General features: G+C 41.8%; 1 protein-coding gene and 1 non-coding gene across 6 annotated transcripts in view; one reads left to right on the top strand and one right to left on the bottom strand.

Moving 5' to 3' along the window:
* Positions 1-21,742, bottom strand: part of FAM172A (family with sequence similarity 172 member A) — a 369,694-nt gene that overhangs the window by 315,697 nt on the left and 32,255 nt on the right. For all 5 annotated transcript variants that reach the window (XM_029056677.1, XM_029057209.1, XM_029057094.1 and 2 more), the window contains exon 4: positions 20,591-20,691. In XM_029056677.1, coding sequence (XP_028912510.1) covers positions 20,591-20,691 — 101 coding nt within the window. The remainder of the gene's footprint in view (positions 1-20,590; positions 20,692-21,742) is intronic.
* LOC114817505 lies at positions 18,022-18,159 on the top strand. Its single transcript, XR_003765369.1, has one exon. It is a non-coding gene; the product is annotated as a small nucleolar RNA SNORA7 (small nucleolar RNA).

The following is a 21,742-nucleotide window of genomic DNA, read 5'->3' as shown; positions in this document are numbered from 1 at the left end:
CGAACACTAGAGTCAGACCGGAGGCTCACATCTCAAAATGATTAGGCCTTACCCACAACTCTTCAGTCTTACCTATGACCTGCTAATGCTGTTTCTGAGTAAAATTAAAGTTTAATAGTCTAGGTTCTGCTTCCAAGTGTGCATCACTCGACAGCCTCCCGTAGAAACAATTGAGAACCACCTTAGAAGAGTGCCAACTAGAAGAAACATCCAATAGTAAATATCCAGTAAGGAAATTGGTTCGGAAAAGGCTCTACAGTTTGCTCATTCTCGCCTATGAAAATCTTCAAAGTGGAGGCATAGAATTACAAAAAGACACAATGAGCGTGCCCAGCTGCCTGAGACATCCCAGCCAACTGATTAATTTTGGGCATCTTTTGCCTCCTAACAAATTAACAAAATGTTCCTGAAAGTTTAAGGATATTGGGGGTGGGGAGCATCCATTTGCATATATAAGGAAGCCCGGTGGATCGTCGCATTGCCGACTGGAACAATTCCGTTTCGTTTTCTTCTCAGTCACTTCCAAATTAAAATACTAAGTCTGAAGCAAGAATTGAGAAAGGAAAAGGGTATTTAAGAACAACAGTCATTACATCACACTTTAGCTTTCATTTGGCTCAAACGATATACACTCTTATGGCTGAAAATATTTGTATGTCCAAACAAACTGTGTATTTATAAATCAACTGAGATAGTTTACATAAAATGTTTACCTATATAAAGCTAGGTTACTTCCTAAAGATGAGTAAGACTAAAGATTTAGTACTAAAGGACACTGGCTCAAATCAACATACCAGATGACCATAAAAGGTTAATTTTAATAATCAAATTCATAATACATCTAATTTATGAAATGCCAGGAATAATTTAAAGAGATATTCCATTTAACATGAACTAATTCACCAACTGTCAGTAACAGTGACGATGACTAAATGATTCTGAAATACAATATGCTTGTGTTTAATGACATCAGTAGGCTGGTAGGAAATTTGTGATAGATGATTAGTTCAGTTCCTCCGGTGCTTGCAAAACCATTAAAGGGTTCCAAGCTGGTTCTTCTTTTAGAAAGTCTGATTTCAAAAATACAACTTAACACTTTATCCCTTCCTCGGTACAGGTACATTTAAATGGCAGCATATTTTCGAGGATGCTATGCTTTTGTTACTGGCATAGAAAAGCATCTCTAAATATCTACTCATATTATTTTCTCCCTTAAAGTTAACATACTTTAACGCCATATGGGCACAAATTTACTTCTGTTCACTCAAACCAGCAATTAAACTTTATAACACGGAAAACTGCTAAAGTAAAATAATCCCGTTCCACTTAAAGGCACTTCTTTTTTCTAAAATAACATCAATGGAAGAGCCAAACAGCTAGGGTGTTAGCTCATTATACCTTCAGAGAGGATCCAAGTTTGCGACTTAGATTCTCATATTGGTAGGCAGAACTTAGGAATGTTAACAAGGGCTAGAAAGGCCAGATCGAATGCCTGAATCATATGTGACTCACTATATGGGAGAATGATTCAGAATTCAAAAATACATTTTTATGTCCGTATACACAAAATGGCAGGAAAATACTTAAGGTGGCTGATTTGGTCATAAATCCAATTTTTTTTTTCCAGAGTAAGCTACACTGCCTCTTCTAAGTCATCACACAGCACTTTTGTCAGGCAAACTGCTCTTTTTGGTGGCGTATCAAATCTCTCAAGGCTAAAGGCACCATTTGGTCAACCAGAAAAGGTAACTTACTACATGGTTTCCTAGTGGCCTAAGAACTTAATGTGCTCTTGAAAAGTGAGCAATCTACCCTACCTGCTTGAGAATTAGGACTGTTATCATATTAACACTTGAAACACTTTTCTATAAGGCACGTGGCAAGCTGTGGTCCCCCAATTTACTGATTCACTGGTTTTCCATGGGTAAACTGAGGTCCAGAGAAAAACTTGGCAGCAGCACACAGACAATACCGCAAGCTTCCGAATATGGAGGGAGGCTTTAGATTTTGGAATAAATACATTCACAGTTTACAAAACTTATGCAAAATTACAGAGTCCAAATTTAATGATCTTGGCGTAGGTTTTGGCTCCTGCCATTATGGGGAGAAAAAAAAAGACCAAATAAAGCAATTTCAAAACCATAGAGTGTTTGCTTGCGTTTTCAGGCCAATAGAGACATGGGGCAAGTTGTTCCAAGCAAGACCACTGTTATTCGATATGAAGATTTATGACTTTTTTTTAAAAAAAAACAAACTAAAATATTACAGTGTTGCAAATAAAAATGACCAAACGAAAATAAGTACAAAAATTTCTTAAGTTGAGACATCATGAGTTTTATAGAAACAGTGAAATTGAAGTCAATGAATTTTTTGAAGGTTTAGTTGTCCATTTCACAACTGGGATGCAAAAGACTGATTGACATTTACAGGAATTGAAAAAATGGGATCTGTGGGAGGTTCAGAAGTGAAAAACAGGTATGTCTTTGGAAAAGCATAGAGTTGAATAATCTTTCGTCACTCCAAAAAAGAGGAAGGTGATTTGTTGATCTGGGGAAAAGTATGGTCCAAATTTCTTTCAAGGTACAAAAGGAATAACGCGCAACCCAACACACAAAATTTTATAAATGGTTCTGTCACAGAATACAGAAAAGAACTTGAAACCATTAACAGCTTCCAGATGCCAAGGACTACATTAAGTGCCGGTTAGTCAGACATTGCTGGACAATACACTGCTTTGCACAAGGAGGGACTCGGCACAATCTGTGGAGGATAACGTTGGACACGAGCCCGATGCAGAGATACCATTTTACCCTGCAACTTCTTCGGGAATCAGACGATACTGGTGAAGAGTAGGGAAGACAACCGAGGATGCTGAAAATGCTTAGCTATTAAACTAAGAGAATCATAATAATAATAATGTTGGCATTTGTTAAGCGCTTACTATGTGCCGAGCACTGTTCTAAACGCTGGGGTAGATACAGGGTCATCAGGTTGTCCCACGTGAGGCTCACAGTCTTAATCCCCATTTTGCAGATGAGGTAACTGAGGCACAGAGAAGTTAAGTGACTTGCCCACAGTCACACAGCTGACAAGTGGCAGAGCCGGGGTTCGAACCCATGACCTCTGATTCCCAAACCCAGGCTCCAAAATACGATACGTCCTTCATGTCCAAGATGATGCAGCTGATAATTTAAATCACGATTAGAGGTGTGAATCAAATTCTGAGTCCATACTTAACTGCGTCTTTGGTTATGAGGCTACATTACTAACTAAAGTGCATGGGGCTGCTTTCGATTCTGTCATTTAGCATCCTAATCGTTCCAAAATCTCACTCAGTTCAGTCTCCTGATTTCCACCTCTCCACTATTTTTGCCTATTGAAATTATGCTGCCTTTTTTACCTCTGGTAGACAGCCATTATTTGTTAAATGTGGGTCATGAAGAAAACTGCTTAAGACAGATTTGACTTCTACGGTAGTTCTAAATCTCTGACAATCCTTGGTGGGAAAGAAAAGGGGAGCAATTAGGATTGGGGCAACAACCCGCTCCCCCCCGCTCAATTCATCTACAATAATCTCTGGGCACCACACTTCATCTCTTCATCCCCCACAGGACTTGGATTCAAATGAGATTTTCTAGTTCTTTGACCGAAGAATTCAGTATCAGTTTTAGGCTCCGTATCCCTGAAGAAAATCTTTAGACGGTTATGAGGTTTCCCTGGTGCAGGCTGATCTTGATGATCTGCGGGTTTATTGTCAGTTTGCTATGCTTTGCTATTTCTGCACAGCAATTTGAAATTTCTGGCATATTTTCTTGCATGTGCATTTCCACAACAGTTTTCAGTGTACAGCAGTTCCCAAATGATTTGCTCAGCACTTTAATGTTATGAGTAGCCTGTTGAGTTGGAAGAGATTCCTGAAACCTCAGTACAATATTCTAACACCAGTTTCCAACTTTCTTTTGGCATCTTCAGCCATGATTGTATAGAATAGGTTGAAGAAGATTTAACTTTTTATAAAACCCTGTGATTATTCCAGAAATCAGACAAGTTTGGCAATAGTCTTTGGATCTTGGTGAAATTTGTGAGGAAGCAAAAACTTGCTAAGCAGCTGGAGAGCTCCAAATATTTGGAACCATATTATTAGTCAAGATGATCTTAATGCTTTTTCATAATTATCTTCTGGTATATGATTTATATTTTTAAGGAATGCTGATTCCAACTTCAATATGCTAAGTTAGTTCTCAGTGTGTTCTTCCTACTGCTTGTATTAAGAGTAAACCTAAAAATACAAAACTGGTTCTGGCATTTCGGAAAAGGTCTTTTGGTAACATTTTAGTGATATGTAGTAAAGCTCGACTGGATAAGATCATTTTCAAGGGAATTCAATTTTAAGAGAAAAATATGTGGCTTTTGTCTTTCGGAGAGAAACGACATTTACACAATTAAGCATTATACCAATTGCCAAATTTGCTTTTATTAACACTACTCCTAGGAAAATGTTAATGAGGAGAGTATTCTCAAGTATGCAAGCCTGAATATACTCGGGGATATTTCATATTCTTCGAACAGCTGAGGAACTCTCTGTCGGCTCCCAGCAGGCTCTACACACGCGAGGCTGGGCATAAGAGCCGCTACTCTGCCACTAAGTTCCTTGGGAGCAGGGAACAAGTCTACCAACATTTTACGATTGATTGATTGATTGAGAGTGCAATATAATTTTTTGAACACTTACTGGGTGCGGAGTACCGTACACTAAGCAGTTGGGAGAGTGCAACATAACAGATTTGGTAGACGTACACCATGCCCACAAGAAGCACGCAGTTTAGAGGGAGAGGAAAGCATTAACATAAATAAATTACAGTTCTGTAAATTGCGTTGTATTATATAATACAATCGAGTTGGTAGACATGACCCCTGCCCTCAACAAGCTTACTCTCCACTCTGTACTATAACTTCGGTGCTCTGTACACAGTAAGCACTTAATCAATTCATTCACTCACTCAATCGTATCTATCGAGCGCTTACTGTGCGCAGAGCACGGTACTAAGTGCTTGGAATGGACAATTCGGCAACAGAGACAGACAATCCCTGCCCAACGACGGGCTCAGAGTCTAAAAGGGGGAGACAGACAACAAAACAAAACAAGTAGGCGTCAGTACCATCAAGATAAACAGAATCATAGATATATTCACTTCATTAATAGAGTAATAAATAATACATACAAATATACACAAATGCTGTGGGGAGGGGAAGGGGGTAGAGCACAGGGAGGGAGTAGGGGGAATGGGGAGGGGAAGAGGGGAGAAGGGAAAGGGAGGGCTCAGTCTGGGAAGGCCTCTTGGAGGAGGTGAGCTCTCAGTAGGGCTTTGAAGAGGGGAAGAGAGTGAGTTTGGCGGATGTGAGGAGGGAGGGCATTCAATACTATTACTACGCACTTGAATTTCAAAAGTAAAGTCTTAAAAGCTACATAGAAAACACAATACCATTCTATCTAGGGACCACTGGTTTTAGCCTAAATTTAAGGATAATTTTCAGGACATTTTCCACATATATCTCCACTTGCAAATACGTAACAGTTGATATACAACAATAATAATAACATTTGTCAAGCACTTACTGTGTGTCAGGCACCGTATAAGCACTGGGGTAGATACACGATAATCAGGTCCCAAATGGGGCTCACAGTCTAAGTAGGAAGGAGAACAGGTACTGAAGCCCCGATTTGTAGATGAGGGAACTGAGGCCCAGAGAAATTAAGTGACTTGGCCAAGGTCCAACAGCAGACAAGTGGCAGAGAAGAAATTAGAACCCAGGTCTTCTGAACTCCCAGGCCCATGCTCTTTCCACTAGGCCACGTTGCTTCTCTAAATGAACAGCTCCCACTGCTGCTTTATTTCCTGTTGAGAACTGGGCTATTCAAAGTCCCTCATATTTAATAAGAACAATAGAAGCGCTATGTTCCAAGCACTGTGGTCAGCACTGCGATAGATCCAAGAAAATCTTATTCAACTCAGTTTGATACCCAATCTCCACCCCAGACAGGGCTCAGAGTCGGGGCTGGTATACAAAAATATCTTCAGGAAAAAAAGGCAAACATGGCCAAACCCTTCACAAAATTTCATTTCAGTTTTCTATTATCCTGAGTCCATAAGATAAGTGCTACCCTATAGAGCCAGCTAGTCTATCCATTCCCTTTGGTTGGCATGAAATGGCTTTCGAACTTCTAGTTCTGGGTGGGTTTGCGACTCTTCTCACCTTATATTCATCCACTCCCTTACCTTCGATTCATCACTCCCACGTTATTGAGGATGATTCTTACCTCTCACCCATTCTACAATTTCTGTAAGCTCATCCTCCAGACTGTAAGCTTGCTATGTGGGGGGGAGGGGGGTGCCCGGCAGACGGGGAATGCGTCTATCAACTCCGTTATACTGTACTCACCAAAGGCTTAGGCCATTGCTCTGCACACAGTAAGCAATTAATAAATACCACTGATCGATTGATTTCCAGGATATCTCCACCTAGATGTCCTGCTGGTACTTCAAACTCAGTAAGCTCAACTAAACTCATCTTTCTTCCAAACCCACTCCTTCTCAACCGTCCCATCGGTCAACAATGCCACCTCTACTTGGATGTCCCACTTACTGACACCTAAAACGTGTCCAAAACAAAACCCCTCATCTTCCCACACGACCAGTGTCCTCCCCACGACTTCCTCATCACTGTAGACAGCACCACCAACCACCCTGTCTCATAAGCCCAGATCCTTGGCATTATCTTTCTCATCTCTTTCATTCAACCCACGTAATCTGTCACCAAATCCTGTCGGTTCTACCTTCAAAAGAGTGCTAAAATCCACCCTTTCCCCTCCATCCAAACTGCTACTAGTGTTCCAAGCACTAATATATTGCCTCGACTGTTGCATCAGCCTCCTTGCAGACTACCTGGCCTCCTGTCTCTTCCCACTCCAGTACTTACTTCACTCTGCTGCCCAGATGACTTTTCTACAAAACTTTTCAGTCTGTATTTTGCCACTCCTCAAAAGCCTCCAGTAGTTGCCCACCCACCTCCTCGTGAAACAGAAACTCTTAAACTTTAAAGTACACTCTCAGCTCACCCCCTCCTATCTTCTTGACTTCCTAATTCAGCCTGCTCACTTTGCTCCTTTAATGTCGACTCACTGTACTCATTCTCGTCTATCTCGTAGTTGATCCCTTGCCCGCGTCCCTCCTTTGGCCTGAAATTCCCTCCACCTTCATATGTCATACGACCACCCTGCCACCTTTAAAGTCTTATTAAAATCATATCTCCTCCAAGAGGCCTTCCCTGACTAAGCCTTCATTTTCCCTATTTCCTCTCCCTTCTGTATCACCCTTGCATTCGGATTTCTAGGTAAACAGATATTCACCCTTTCCTCAGCCCCACAGAACTTGTCTCATTACATATCTGTAATTTATTTTAATGTCTGCCTCCCCCTCTAGACCGTAAGCTGTTGCGGATGGGGAACGTGTCTATCAACTCTGCTGAACTGTACTTCCCCAATTATACTCTTCAAAGCACTTAGTACAGTGCTCTGCAGGCAGTTAGTGCTCAATAAACACAACTGAATGAAAGTGCTTGGAACAGTACTCTGCACACAGCACTCAATCAATCATCGTACTGAGAGCTTACTGTGTTTCAGAGCACTGGAGATGTGTACAGTACGACAAAACGATATAACTGATTTGGAATCCCATACTACTGCTGATTCTCAACAACTTTCTACATTTCAATTTTCACTTAAATTCTACCAGTTTTTGACTCTACATCCTGTTCCACATCCATCCTTTCTTTTCTAAATAGACATCTACCTGACCCAGGCGCTCACCATACCCCAACTAAACTATCCAATTACTTCTCTCCCTGCCTCCAGTGCCTTCTAAAATGTCATTCAGCACAAGTGTCTCCTCCTCAAAAATCCAATCATGGTCCATTCCCTGAAACATAAAGCAGAAATTCCTTAAAGGAATTCCATCCTCTTCCTTACCTCTTTTCTCCCTAGCTCATACTCGTCATTCTTCCACAAGCTAATCTCACTGTGCCTCTTTCTTGACTCTCCTGCCTCCAATTTCTACTTCACTAAGCCCTTCCATCTTCCCAGACTCCTTCCCCACTTCAAGTCCCCTAGACCACAGTTTTCCCCAACCCCAGAGCCTTCAGAACACCCACCTTAAACTCCAACTTTCCAGTATCCACCATTATCTAATACCTTCTCAGAATTTATGTTTGTTCATCTACCCTTAATGCTTGTCTTTTCATGAATATTAATTTATTTATTCTTCTGCACTTCATCCAAGTAGCAGTTGTAGCTTTGTTTTTTCCTCCTCCTTCACTTGTGAATGGTTTGTTTCCATCAGAATCCTCCACTGTACTGTAAGCTTCTTGAGGGCTTAGAATGTCTTACCACGTCTCATTATTCAATGGGGCTCTCTTAAAAGCACTTAGTTCTGTGTTCTATACATAGTATAAACTAAAAAATTATGATTAAATGCCTGTCAGATACTAATATATTCAGTCTTCAGGTAGGCAGAAAATGTAAGGCCAAGTAAGGAGGTCAAGAAGACAGATCCGGACAAACCTGGCGTTCCTAAGAAATATTTTTTAATGCCTACTACAGGAATCTGCCATTGTAACACTCCTCTTTTAGCACTTTTTCATGGTAGACCATCATACTTCCTCATCCTCCTGACTGGAAAAGGAAGGGAAGATGGGAGTACCAGTAGTGTGGCAAGAAGAGAGGGATGGAGAGGGAATCTCTCCCAAGCAGAAGGTGTTGTTGGGTGTAAACGGACTGGATATATGCTCTCGCTCCCTACTCACCCTCCCAGCTGGAAAAGCAATGGGAGTCCCAGAATGGTTGGGGGTTAGGGGAGATGTATTTCTCCCTCATGGCAGGCCTCCATAGTATTCCTGTCCCTCTCAACCTTGGAAATACACGTAGGTCTCCTCAAACCTAAAATATCTCATTCGTATTATTTTATTATTGGTACAAAAATGTTACCTGATCACACAACTACATAAACTGTATTGTAGCTTTTCCTCATTGAAATATATGATTTTATTGGCTCTTAGAATGCACCAGTATGCTTCGCATTATTTCTATATATCATTTGGACTTCTTCCCCTTTTGTTTCATAGAAAACTGCTAACTGGTGGGGGTTGGGATTTCTATTCCATTGGTTAAAGTTTCTGAGACTGTTTAAATCACCTTGTCTCTTTAGAATTGATCAGAAGAATTTTAAATATCAGTTAGATAGCCATTCTACGAGGAAAAATGCTTAAATTCATTTGACTAGCTATATGTACCCATTGAAAAACAATAATAACTGTGGTATTTGTTAAGCGCTTACCATGTGCCAAGGACTGTTCTAGGCGCTGGGGTAGATACAGGGTTATCAGGTTGTCCCACTTGGGGCTCACATTTTTTAATCCCCGTTCTTTAAAGATGAGGTAACTGAGGCGCAGAGAAGTTAAGTGACTTGCCCAAGGTCACAGAGCAGACAGGTGGTGGAGCCGGGATTAGAACCTCCGTCCTCTGACTCCCAAGCCCGTGCTTTTTTCATAAAGCCACACTGCTTCTCCAGTCAAAGAAAGATAGCCCTGCAAACACCACAGGTGACAATACAATGTGGTACGTAAAGTGGGCACTTAATGAAGCTGCTTATGATGGTGATAAGGATAACCATTACAAGAACAGCTGTCTGCTCCGTGACCCTTACTGAATGAGCTGAGCCGATACACAGGGTCACATCAAAAATCTAAAAGGTGACTGAAGTGCAATTTTTTTGCTAGATTATTCTTTCAACATTTCTATAAGAAATACTTTTGGAGGGGCATACTAAGGGCCAAAGAGGAGAAGGTAAACACCTCCGGTGGACACAGGCGGCAATTCCGAAATCAAATTGAGCTTAAATCCAGTTTAACTGAAAAATATAGATGGGTGGATGATGTCTAACAATAACGGTGGTATTTGTTCAGTATTGTACTGTGTCAAGCATTGTCCTAAGCGCTGGGGTAGGTAAGAGACAACCAGGAACTACACGGGGCTCACAGCAACCTACATGGGGCTCACAGCTGAAGTAGGAGGGATAACAGGTATTGAATTCCCATTTTCCAGATGAAGGAACTGAGGCATAGAGAAGTTAAGTAACTAAGGTCAAACAGCAGAAAAGTGGCCAAGCAAGAAACGGTAGCCAGGTCCTCTGACTCCCAGGCCCGTGTTCTTTCCACGAGGCCCCGCTGCTGCTCCACTGTTTCTTTGTATAGTTGAGAAGCTAATAGTAGTCCTTGCTATTTCCAAGAATCTTTTGCAGAAATTATCAATAAAGAATCATGACATATCCTAAAGCTACTGTAAAGTATTCTCCAGATGAAACATTATTCAACTCTTTTCAGCTAATAAAGGCTTTTCCACAACATTTGCACCAGAAGATGTACTATTCTTTTGAACAAGCCTTGTAACCACTTTATAGACAATCTCACTATTTCCTCCTTTCCCCCCTCAAACCATTCTGATTTTTTTCCTTTAATATCCAATTTTACTTGGCTTGTACCTCCTTACTTCAGCTAGAGATGTCGCTAAGAGACAATATTAGAGCACAATGCATCAGCTATAGAGAGCAGAGCAATAAGATGCTGTTTGGGTTCGGGGTAAATTGCAGGATTTAAAAAGAATTAGATAAGCTGATCCTCGATAACTACTCTTGGAAGCATAATACTAACTCTATCAGAGAATTAATAAACGACAATTTTACTTTGCCAAATACCTGCATTTCAGGGGAATCAATCACCCAAACTTGTGTTTGTCTTTGCTCTGTTCATTTCTTCTATTAGAGAAATTGATACCTAAATCAATTATAATAATAATGTATTTAATTTTATAAAAACTTATTGAACCCAAAGACCTTTTGAAACTGACCTTGTATTTTCACTGAAAAGAGCTGAAGGCTTAAGTGCCTTAAAATTTCTTAGAAACATTTTACTACCAAATACCTCCTAAAGGTATTTGTAAAGGTGAAGAGAAGCAGCGTGGCTTAGAGCAGCAGTGTAGCTCAGTGGGAAGAGCACTGGCTTGGGAGTCGGATGATGTGGGTTCTTATCCCGGCTCCACCACCTGTCTGTTGTGTGACCTTGGGGAAGCCACTTAACTTCTCTGTGCCTCAGTTACCTCATCTGGAAAATGGTGACTAAGACCGTGAGCCCCATTTGGACAACCTAATTACCTTGTATCTACCCAGTGCTTAAAACAGAGCTTGGCACATAGTAAGTGCTTAAGAAATACCATAATAATAATAATAATTATTACTACTATTAAAGGGGTAGCAATATAATAGAATCTAAGAAATTCACTGGGATTTGAAACTTTTATATGGATAGTAAGATTCAGTCCTTGGATCAAGTTCAGTGTGCAGGAATCAGGAAAGCACTTCTCTTCTCTGGGCCTCGATTCCCTCATCTGTAAAATGGGGATTGAGACCGTGAGCTCCGTGTGGGACAGGGACGGTCTCCAACCCAATCTGCTGGTAAGCACCCCAGCGCTTAGTCCGGTGTCTGGCACATAGTAAATGCTGAACAAATACCACAATTATTATTAACTTCTGCTCAACTGAGTAGAAGGGATGAGGGAAAGTGGGGAGTGTGGGAGGGGGAGAGAGGCTTTTACTTACCTACAAGGGCTAAGCCATTAGGTGGGGCTGGTTCTGGAAGGGAACCATGGAACCAAATTAGCTGCAAGCTCAGCTAGGGGAAAAATGAATCACGTGATATAGCCACTTGGGCTACCAGTACATTTTGGAGGGCTATAACCAGGCTATATCATGGGGTACTGCTGTCTGGAGGTTAATCTCTACCGGGAATTTATTTGAGGCCACCGATATCCATGACCCCTCGCGGCCCTATATGACTCTGGCCCGCCTGGAGATGAGCAAAGAGTCCAATCAGCATACGCTTGAAACAAAGTGGGGCCGCTAGGGATAAAGGTGGTCCGTTTCTGGGCAGAAAAAAAGCAGCAAGAAGCAGTAATAGTTGTAATGACATTAAGAATGTACAATAATAGGACAATGGCTCAGACATGTCAGTGGCCCACAAGGCACTTGCAGTCTGGTGGACAGGGAACATGTCTACTCACTCTACTGTACTCTTCTAGCACTTACATAATGTTCTGCAGACAGTAAATACCATTCTTTGATTGAGTGGTGAATAGATACATGGGGAATGAATAACAGGATATATTTGGCAAAAACAGCAATGTAACAAAAACAATGAAAATATCAGTTCAGTGATTCCTTGTTGGTAAAGAATAGTCTCAGGGCTTCTCACGGTTCGAGGGTTCAACCCAATGCTCTAAATAAATACAGACCTGGGACCCTGCAGGGAGGCGATGGTGGGGAACGGTGGGGGAGGCAGACGGATGGGTCCCAGGCGGTGGATTCCCCACAAACAGCCCCAGTACACGATAAACTCTTAGTGAATCTTTTAAAGCAAGCACATACCAGGAATGAAATACAGTGTCACTGCCTTGTCCGCTTTTCAAGTCTATTCTATCGTCCATTTGTTCTTCCAGCTTAGAAGTTCAGAACTTTTTTTTATGAAATGTTCAGCTTAAACTTTTCTTTCCTTAGCTTCAGGCAACTGCTCTTTCTCACAATCTTCAGAGAATAAGAATAATTCCCTTCCTTCATTTATATTGTTACCTTGAAGGGATCTATAGACTCTGATCAAGTTCTCTGGAGTCTTCTCTTTTCTAGTCTATATAAATGTAGCTCTTTTAGGAACATTACACTTTGATCTCATTTTTTGGCTTTTTTTCCCCCTAAACTTTGAAAACTACTCCAAACAAGAGACTTACGCACTAATCCAAGTGTTCACCACCAAACTATTTACTACATCATCTACTCTCTTTTACCACGAAATTACTCTAAATGTAACTAAAAACACCACTAACCAAAGCCAGAAAAAACAAGAAAGCTCTCCAACCTGAAGTTACTGCTTTGCCCTTAACTACTTTCTTTCGGATAGCTTGCCTAAAGTCATGTGATGAGATGGGCTGAAAGACAAAATAAAACCATCAAAACCATTGGAGAAACTTGAGTTGGCAAAATAAATTTCAGTGGAGAAAACTATTATTCCTTTGAATTGGTACAGTACCTATTTTTTCAAGACAGCTTTCGCATTAATTATCTCATTTTAACCTCACAACATCCCTGTATGGTAGAGAGTAGCAGGCATGATTACCTACTTTTTAAAGAAGGGGAGGTTGAGGTCTCAGCGTTGAGTTGTCTATGGTACTCAATCAGGAGGGCTGCAGGGACAATGGAAAAAATACTCTTCAAAAGGGTTTTTCACAAACTGTTGCGTGTATGCAGAATATATACACTGTGTGTGCTCATAACAATCAGGTCATCTGAAAGGGAAATGCAACACTAACCATCATGTCATAATACATTTTTTCCTGCTTCAGGAAAACTAAACGCTTGAAATTTGGTCTCTTCTTGCTGCTGGTGTCTTGGCTTTACTCTGCTGCACTGCTGACTTACACTCTGGGAATTGGACTCTTAATAGGCCCCTCCACATGGGGAGTGTCTTTCTTTAGCTACGTGGTTCAACTGGTTTATGTCAGGCAAACGAGGATTTGAATCTCTCTGTGATTCTTCTTTTTCCCTATTAATTCTAGCCCAGCGATAATTTGAATATTGGACTTACAAATGTACTCTTTGAAGATGGATTCTGGGCTTTTTCATTCTTCTACCCGGGAACTCCTGGAGCCTTTGAGAAATCTGTCTGTTTAGGACAGTGATACTGATACTCATTTCAACCACTTCAACAAGATTACCCTAGTCCAATACTTGGGCAGAAGAGGTCTTCACAGCTGCTGGCAAATTAGCTGCAAACACAAGCAGCACAAGTGGCCTTCAAAATTTTGAGAACACTGGGAAGGTGGAGACAGTTGGTGGTTTAACAACATATGGCGCTGTCTTTCCTCTCTATATCCTCTCCCTTCCTTCCCTCTTTCCTCCACATTCTCATGCTTCAACCATGCCCCAAATCATTATCCGGCACCCTCCCCGTCCCACCCACCATCCTCCTCTCTCACCTCCCTCTCCATTACTTTCCACTGTACCATAAGGAACCCCGGCTACCATGAGCAAACCATGCCTCATAATCACACTGCTGCTTCTAACTCTCTCACTCCACCATTACTGATCATTCTTACCCAATGGCACCATCACCCCTCTCTCTAGAATACCTCACCTTCACCTAATCATTCATTCATTCAATAGTATTTATTGAGCGCTTACTATGTGCAGAGCACTGTACTAAGCACTTGGAATGTACAATTCGGCAACAGAGACAATCCCTGCCCAACGACAGGCTTACAATCTAATCGGGGGAGACAGACGGACAAAAACAAGACAACATAATCACGATAAATAGAATCAAGGGGATGTACACCTCACTAACAAAATAAATAGGGTAATAAATAAAAAAAAAATACTCCCATGCTTCACTTGAGGGGGGTGGGGAACAAGCCTATTCCACTCCTTCACTGTGCTAATTCCATTCCATCTCATCCCTCCTCCCAACTTCTCTTCGAGTCCCTCGAACTGTCCCATCTCTAGGTAGTCATCGCTATTATCCACCACCCTCCGGGGCCCACCTTGGTACCCCCTCCTCAGCACCCCCTCCTCATTCCCAATTTTCCCGCCAGTGCTGAGATTCCCCTGCTCTTCATTCCCGCTCTTATTCCCTTCTACTCTGATGCTTGGGGATTCCCTCTCCACACTTAATGATCCCTCCGCTCATCCCAGTCATCTGCTTCCTTCCACTTTTAATTCTGGTGCCTGCTCGTTTTCATGCCCCCTCACTCACACATCATTACGGACGCACATTAGATCCCATTATCTCCGGATAAGTCCCTCTCTCGAACCTGATGACTACCCAGCCAGAAGCTTCATCACTGCTAGCTCACCCTCTCTTATTCAGTTCTCACCTTCCTGTGACCTCTATCTAGACTCACCCAGCTCCCATCCACCCATGTTTTGACCCTCAATTCTGCACACTACACTAAACTTTCTTGTTTCGTCTCCCTTACAATCAAGGCCCAAACCCGGATCCCCTCCAAAGTTCGATTCTTCCACTCCTACACTCTGGTATCTGAATGTATCTAGCAGAATCCAGACACCACTTCCAATTCGCTCTGTCCTGCTAAAATTTAGCAAGTCTCAATGCTTCTTTAACCGACTCCTCTTCACCAACCTCCAGGCTCATAACCTCCACCAACCATTCCAAATTCTCACTTCCCTTCTGGGTCCCTCCGAGCCTTCACTCTCTCCCTCCCAGCCCCTGACCATTTCCCCAATTACTCTGTTGGTAAAATAGATACACTCTACAGGCCCATCACCTCTAGAATCCCCTCTTTCTGCTCTATTCAAACTGCTACCATGCTGAATCAATCACTAATCATATCTTGAATTGACTACTGCATCAGCCTCCTCGCTGACCTCCCTGGCCCTCATCATTCCATTCATATTTCATTCTGCTGCCTGGATTACTTTTCTAATTAAAAAAAACCAAAAAAACCCACAAAATTACAATATATCCCCACTCCTCAAAAACCTCCAAGGGCTACCCATCCATCTCAGAGACTCCTTACTCTTGACTTTATGGTACTAGGTGACTCTCCTCCTCCTACTTTTCTTCACAGATTTCCTTCAACAACCCAGCCCAGCCACTTTACCCTCCTAATGCCAGTCTTCTCACACTATATCTTGACCTCATGTGTCTCCACTGACCCCTTGCCAACATCCTCCCTCATGGCTGGAACTCCCTTCCACTTCCCATAAGACAGATCACCCTTCAAGTCATCCTAAAATCACATCTTCTCCAAAAGGTCTTCCCCAACTAAGCCCTCATTTCCCTTACTCTCTCTCTCTTCTACATCACCTCCGCGCTCAGATCTTTATGCTTTAAACACCTGATAGTCACCCCACGCTAAGCCCGGCGGCACTTAGGTACGGATCCTTATACTTTGACATTTTCCTTATCTGTGATTTATTTTAATGTTTGTTTCCCCCTACAGACAGTAAACTCCTTATGGGCAGGGTTCCTATCTGTCAACTTTATCGTTCTGAAGTCTCCCAAGGGCCTAGTACAGTGCCTTGCACACAGTAAGCACTCAATAAATAGAATTGAGCGATTGGTTAATAGCTACCTTTCAAGTCTCCCTTATTACAAAAATCCTTCTCTAGAGTCCACAGTTCCTTACAGTTATCATCCACCTACCTATCCCCATTCCCAACTATGTCTTAAAATGGTGTATACAACCAGTGCTCTATCTTTCTTTCCAGATTTTCACCCCCAATTATTGAAACACATTATAGCCCAAAGACTTCTCTAGACATGGTACTCACTTGACTTTCCTCAACTCATTTGCTGCTTTCTCCCATCTCTAAGCCCCTAAATGTTGGGTGCTGCACAATGTCCCACGATGTTTGGGTTCTTCACTCTTCTCTCTCTAAGCTCATTCTCTCAGGTAGATCATTTATTAACATTAGTTGCTTTAGCTACTACTTCTATGTGGATTAGGTTGTGAATAATAATAATGTTGGTATTTGTTAAGTGCTTACTATGTGCAGAGCACTGTTCTAAGCACTGGGGGGATACAAGGTGATCAGGTTGTCCCACGTGGAGCTCACAGTTTTAAACCCCATTTTACAGATGAGGTAACTGAGGCACAGAGAAGTTAAGCGACTTGCCTAAAGTCACACAGCTGACAAGCGGTGGAGCCAGGATTTGAACTCATGACCTCTGACTCCCAAGCCCGGGCTCTTGCCACTGAGCCATGCTGCTTCTCTAAACATGTGAAGCATTGAATAGTTACAAATGGAGTTTCTTCTGCAACTTTAACATAGCATTTCTGCCTTTCCATTTCTTGTCTTTCAAATCCATAAAGTTATTTCTTGATCAGAAGCACCAAAATAGTGGGAATACAGCCTATTTTAATTTTTACATACATATTAGTGCATATTTTACAATCACTCAGTGTACCTTTTATAGGCATTTTTCTAAAATTGGTAGCACTAGTGTGTTATTTCCTTAATTAAGCATGACGTTACAATAAATAATGTCAGATTCTTGTTTATATACTGAATGGGAACATGGTAAAAAATAGCTTTTAGTCATACAACCATATGCTAACCAAGTACAATCAAAATAGGTGCTTTTCTTATACCTGAACAGTTTAATTTATAAAGATAGCTTTTTTTAAAAGAAAAAAAAACGATTATTTTACAAACCTATATCCAAAATATCCTTTTAACCTTAAAAATAATCTTAACTTAAAAAAGAAAGGGCTGAATAAAAAAGACCCCCATGAAAGAGGAGTAATGCCAATAAAATTTACATATCCATGTGAAAAATTGTGATCATGACAATAGCTAGACAGGTCTTAACTGTAGTCTCAACTTTTAATCAAATAATAGTATTTAGTGAGCACTTATTCTGTTCAGAGCACTGGACGAAGCACGTGGGAAAATATAAGAGTTAACAGACGGAATCCTTGCACTCAAGGAGCTTGCAATCTAGTGGAGGAGACAGCCGTTAAAATAAATTACAGGTAAGGGGAAGCAACAGAATTTAAAGCTACCTAGATAAATGCCAGAAGTGGGGAGAAGAGCGAGTATCAAGGTGCTTGTCGGGACTCAAACTCAAGTTTCTCTAGCAGACTAGTTAAGAAGAAGCAGAATTATGGGAACATCTTTCCTGATGCATCATCTACTTCCCTCTCCCACTTTGAAGAATCCTCTGGACACAAGAGCACAATACAAATCATCTGCCTTCCCCAGAGCTTCAATGCTCACTTGACCTATATAGGTAAGTATTGAAACCAGAGACAAGAGTATAGGGATCCTATATGTGCCTGGGAAAATGGAAGACACACCCTTATCCCCAGTACTGGATATTGAAGGGCTGTAGGGTAGTGTTACCCTCTCAGGGTCGCACCCGGAGAGTTTCCACTACTCTACCAGCCTCGATTAAGGGAGGGAGGGTCAAGCAGAGGCCTGCCCATTCCATTCCTAGCTTGGCCAGTGGCTGGCGAGTGGAAAGCCATCTGCTACAAGTCAAGCCTCCCCGGGGCTGGGCGAGAACGTAATGGGAGAGGGTCGAGGGCGGAGACTCAAGTTGACTGCGTGGAAAGAGGCAATGGTAAACCACTTCTGGATTTTTTACCGAGAAAACTCTATGGATACACTACCAGGACAATCGCAGGCAGAGGTGGGACACTCTGGGAGAGAGGCGCCCACGGTGTAGCTAAGGGTCGTAGACGACTCGATCGCATAAGACAAGAGTAGTCACGGAGTAGGAAAGTTAGGCTTTTTGGTCTCTTCGGCCTGCATATTACTATTCCTGGCTTTTGACATTTCTAGTTGCCATACTGGTCTTAGTCACACGAAATGGCTTAAGTACCAGGCCCGAGGTCAACAGTCTCTAGGCCTGAACTCTCAGCCTTCCAATTACATGCAAAAAGAGTTGAAATTAGATCTGCTATCACAGGATTAAAGTGCACAAACAGTGTGCAGGTTCATTTCTGCCTGGAGGGAAGAAAAAAAAAGAAAACTCTGTTGCCAGTATTTTACCTGGGTCACTGACTGGAGTAGTAAGTGAGAGTGATGTCGCTTGTATTCACTTCTGCTTCTATCACAGTTAACTTGCAAAGAAAACGGGATTCTTGGCAAGGTAAAATTAGATCCCAGAGAAAGCCTCCCACCCATATGATTTTAGAGCCGACGAGATACATAGTGGCTGGCAAGAAAATTTAATTGCCAGAGATTGCCTGCCCCCCAAAAATCAATTAATCAATGGCATATTAAGTGAGTACAGTATCCCACACCATTTGGGAGAATACAATAGAGTTGGTAAAAGCGCTGCCTACACAAAGCTTACAGTCTAGAGAGGAAGATAGACATTAACAATAAAAATACTTACGGTATTTGTTAAGTGCTATGTGCGTGGATCAGCGGAAAGAACCCGGGTTTAGGAGTCAGAGGTCGTGGGTTCTAATCCCGGCTCCACTGCTTGTCTGCTGTGTGACCTTGGGCAAGGAACTTAACTTCTCTGGGCCTCAGTTACCTCATCTGGAAAATGGGGATTAAGACTGTGAACCCCACGTGGGACTACCTGAATAGTAAGCGCTTAACAAATACCATAATTATTATTATCATGTGCCAAGCACTGTTCTAAGTGCTCAGGCAGATACAAGGTATTCAGGTTGGACACAGTCCCTGTCCCAGAAGAGGCTTACGGTCTTAATTCCCATTCTCCAGATGAGTGAGGCAAGGTGAAGTGAAGGGACTTGCCCAAAGTCACACAGCAGACAAGTGGCAGGTCCGGGATTAGAAGCCAGGTCCTTCCGGCTCCCAGGCCCGTGCTCTCTCCACTGGGCCACCCTGATTCTCATCTAAATTACAGATAGGTGGACTGGCAGGGTACATATGTACGTAAGTGCTTGGGATGGAAGTGTTTAAAGGACACAGATCCAAGTACATAGGTGATGCAGAAGGAAGAGAGAATAGGCGAAATGATGACTTAATTGGGAAGGCCTCTTGGAAGTGACGTGATTTAACTGATCAATCCATGAAACCACGATTAGAAATATATAACTGCACCTTTGTAAAAGCATTCACAAGAAAAGCTACAATTCTGATTGAACATTTTCAAAAGATGGTCCTCATTTTTAGCTGTTAATAATCTCCAAAGATATCCTACCAAAACAAGCGCAAAACTATCCTTCTCTCCGTTGTATATTTATGCCCTCCTGACTAAATCAGACTAAGCTAGAAATACCAAATATTACCAGATCATCTCCAAGTCCAAGGATGGATAAATTTCAAGAAAATACTTTAAACATATGAGTTTAGCACAATTTTACAGAAAAAATAACATGTAAAGAAAAAAACAAAACCCACCGCCCACATCTCTTTTAACCACACACGCAATATTCACAGCACAAACGACACCGGCTTCTATCTTCTCGGAGAAAACTACATGTGACTATTTATTTACCCCAGAAAATATTAAAGAAGTGAGACCTACTTGTACGACTGAGCAAATCGCTTAGTCTCCCGTGCCCATTCCTTCATCTGTAAAATGGGAATGATAATCTCTGCCCTACCCTACCTCCGAGGAATAACGCGATAACCATATATCAGCCCTGTGGAAATCAACTGCTACAAAAATGGGAAATAATGAATCCAATTATCCCAGGACCGAACATAACTCCATGGTAGTAAGTTAAGCATCTGGGAGGTGCATTAACTCTTTCCGATCACTGGGGGACTGTTAAGTGAATTGTCATTATTATCATTGGCACAAACTTTGTTTTGCAAATCCTTTTAAGTCAAAACAAATGAGGGAATATTTCAACTCCCTAAACTTCACTTGGAGTAAACCGTTAACAGGAAAATCAGGGCTAAAATAAAAATTGCTTTTCGACACCGTAAACGCCCTCCCCCCCGCCCCGCCATTCACACACATATTTACATTAGAGCTATACCTCTCCAAGAGCCTCATATCTCTTCTGATTCCATCTGTGCAAGTCTTCCCGGTAGTTAAAAACAAACGGCTCCCCAGTTTTTACGTGTCTTAATTGCCCCTCTAGAAGAGAAATACACAATATTGTTATAATTCAATCTAAATTAGTAACAGCATTGGGAAGCGGGACATATGATAGCTGACAAAAACAGTCGTCTCAAAAAGGAGAGTTCTTATGTTAACCTTTTCTCCCAACATCAACATAACCCCCAGGAGGATCGGCTTTATAGAGCCACCGCGGTGCTTATCGTGCCTGGATTCCACGGGGGCTGTATGCAGAACTGCCAGTTCACAGAAACCCAGGCAACCTGAGTTCTGAGTTTCCTCTTCCCCATTTTCTTTCTGTTTCCTCCCATGCCCCCATTTTCACCTTGAGTCCTATCTTCCCTTCTAATGCCACTCTTCCACTAAGCAGGGAGGGGAGAGATTACTGCCTCTCTTCTCCCCTCTGCAATGTCCAACCCATCAGCAAGATGAACATGATTTACACACACACACCAAAAAAAAAAAAAAAAAAAAGAGAAAAGACCCCAGTTTGGCATTTTCGGGGAAATAAATGCCCCTCAAAACCTACACTGGGCAGCAGGATAGATCCCTAAATTCAGGAATCTCCCATCAAAACGAGGATGTCTGGTTCTGCTGCAATCTTGTATGGCACCTAGAAGGTGGTCAGATTGAAGATCCCCAGTGAACAGTCCTCACAAACAACACCTGGCTTGAAATGCAGGTGAGATCTCCACCCCCTAGTTGCCACAGACCCCCAGATGCTCTCATAACAAGTAACCAGTGTCAGTGATGCTATGGGTCTTTATAGTGGAATCCAGAAGGGGGTAGTATAAGATTATAGAATCTGCAAGTAAAATAATCAAGGAAATACACAAATTCATCAATTCCAGAAAAGTAGCATTGAAAAAAAATGTGGCAAATGGTTTTGTTCCCCCCACATAATGGAAAAAGCCAGTCAATTCTCTCAGTGCACTGAGAGTTGTAGAAGGATATTTGTGTATAAAACTGGAGAAATGTTGTTAAATGGTTAAAAAGTACAATCGAACATTTTTACAGGACTTCCTTTAAACGGCCATTCGTAATCATGTACGAAAGCTTGATTTTTGCT

Source organism: Ornithorhynchus anatinus, chromosome 1 (assembly GCF_004115215.2).
Source record: "Ornithorhynchus anatinus isolate Pmale09 chromosome 1, mOrnAna1.pri.v4, whole genome shotgun sequence".
Lineage (NCBI taxonomy): Eukaryota > Metazoa > Chordata > Mammalia > Monotremata > Ornithorhynchidae > Ornithorhynchus > Ornithorhynchus anatinus.
The sequence above is the reverse complement of the archived record's forward strand: the minus strand, read 5'-3'. Positions and strand labels throughout refer to the sequence as shown.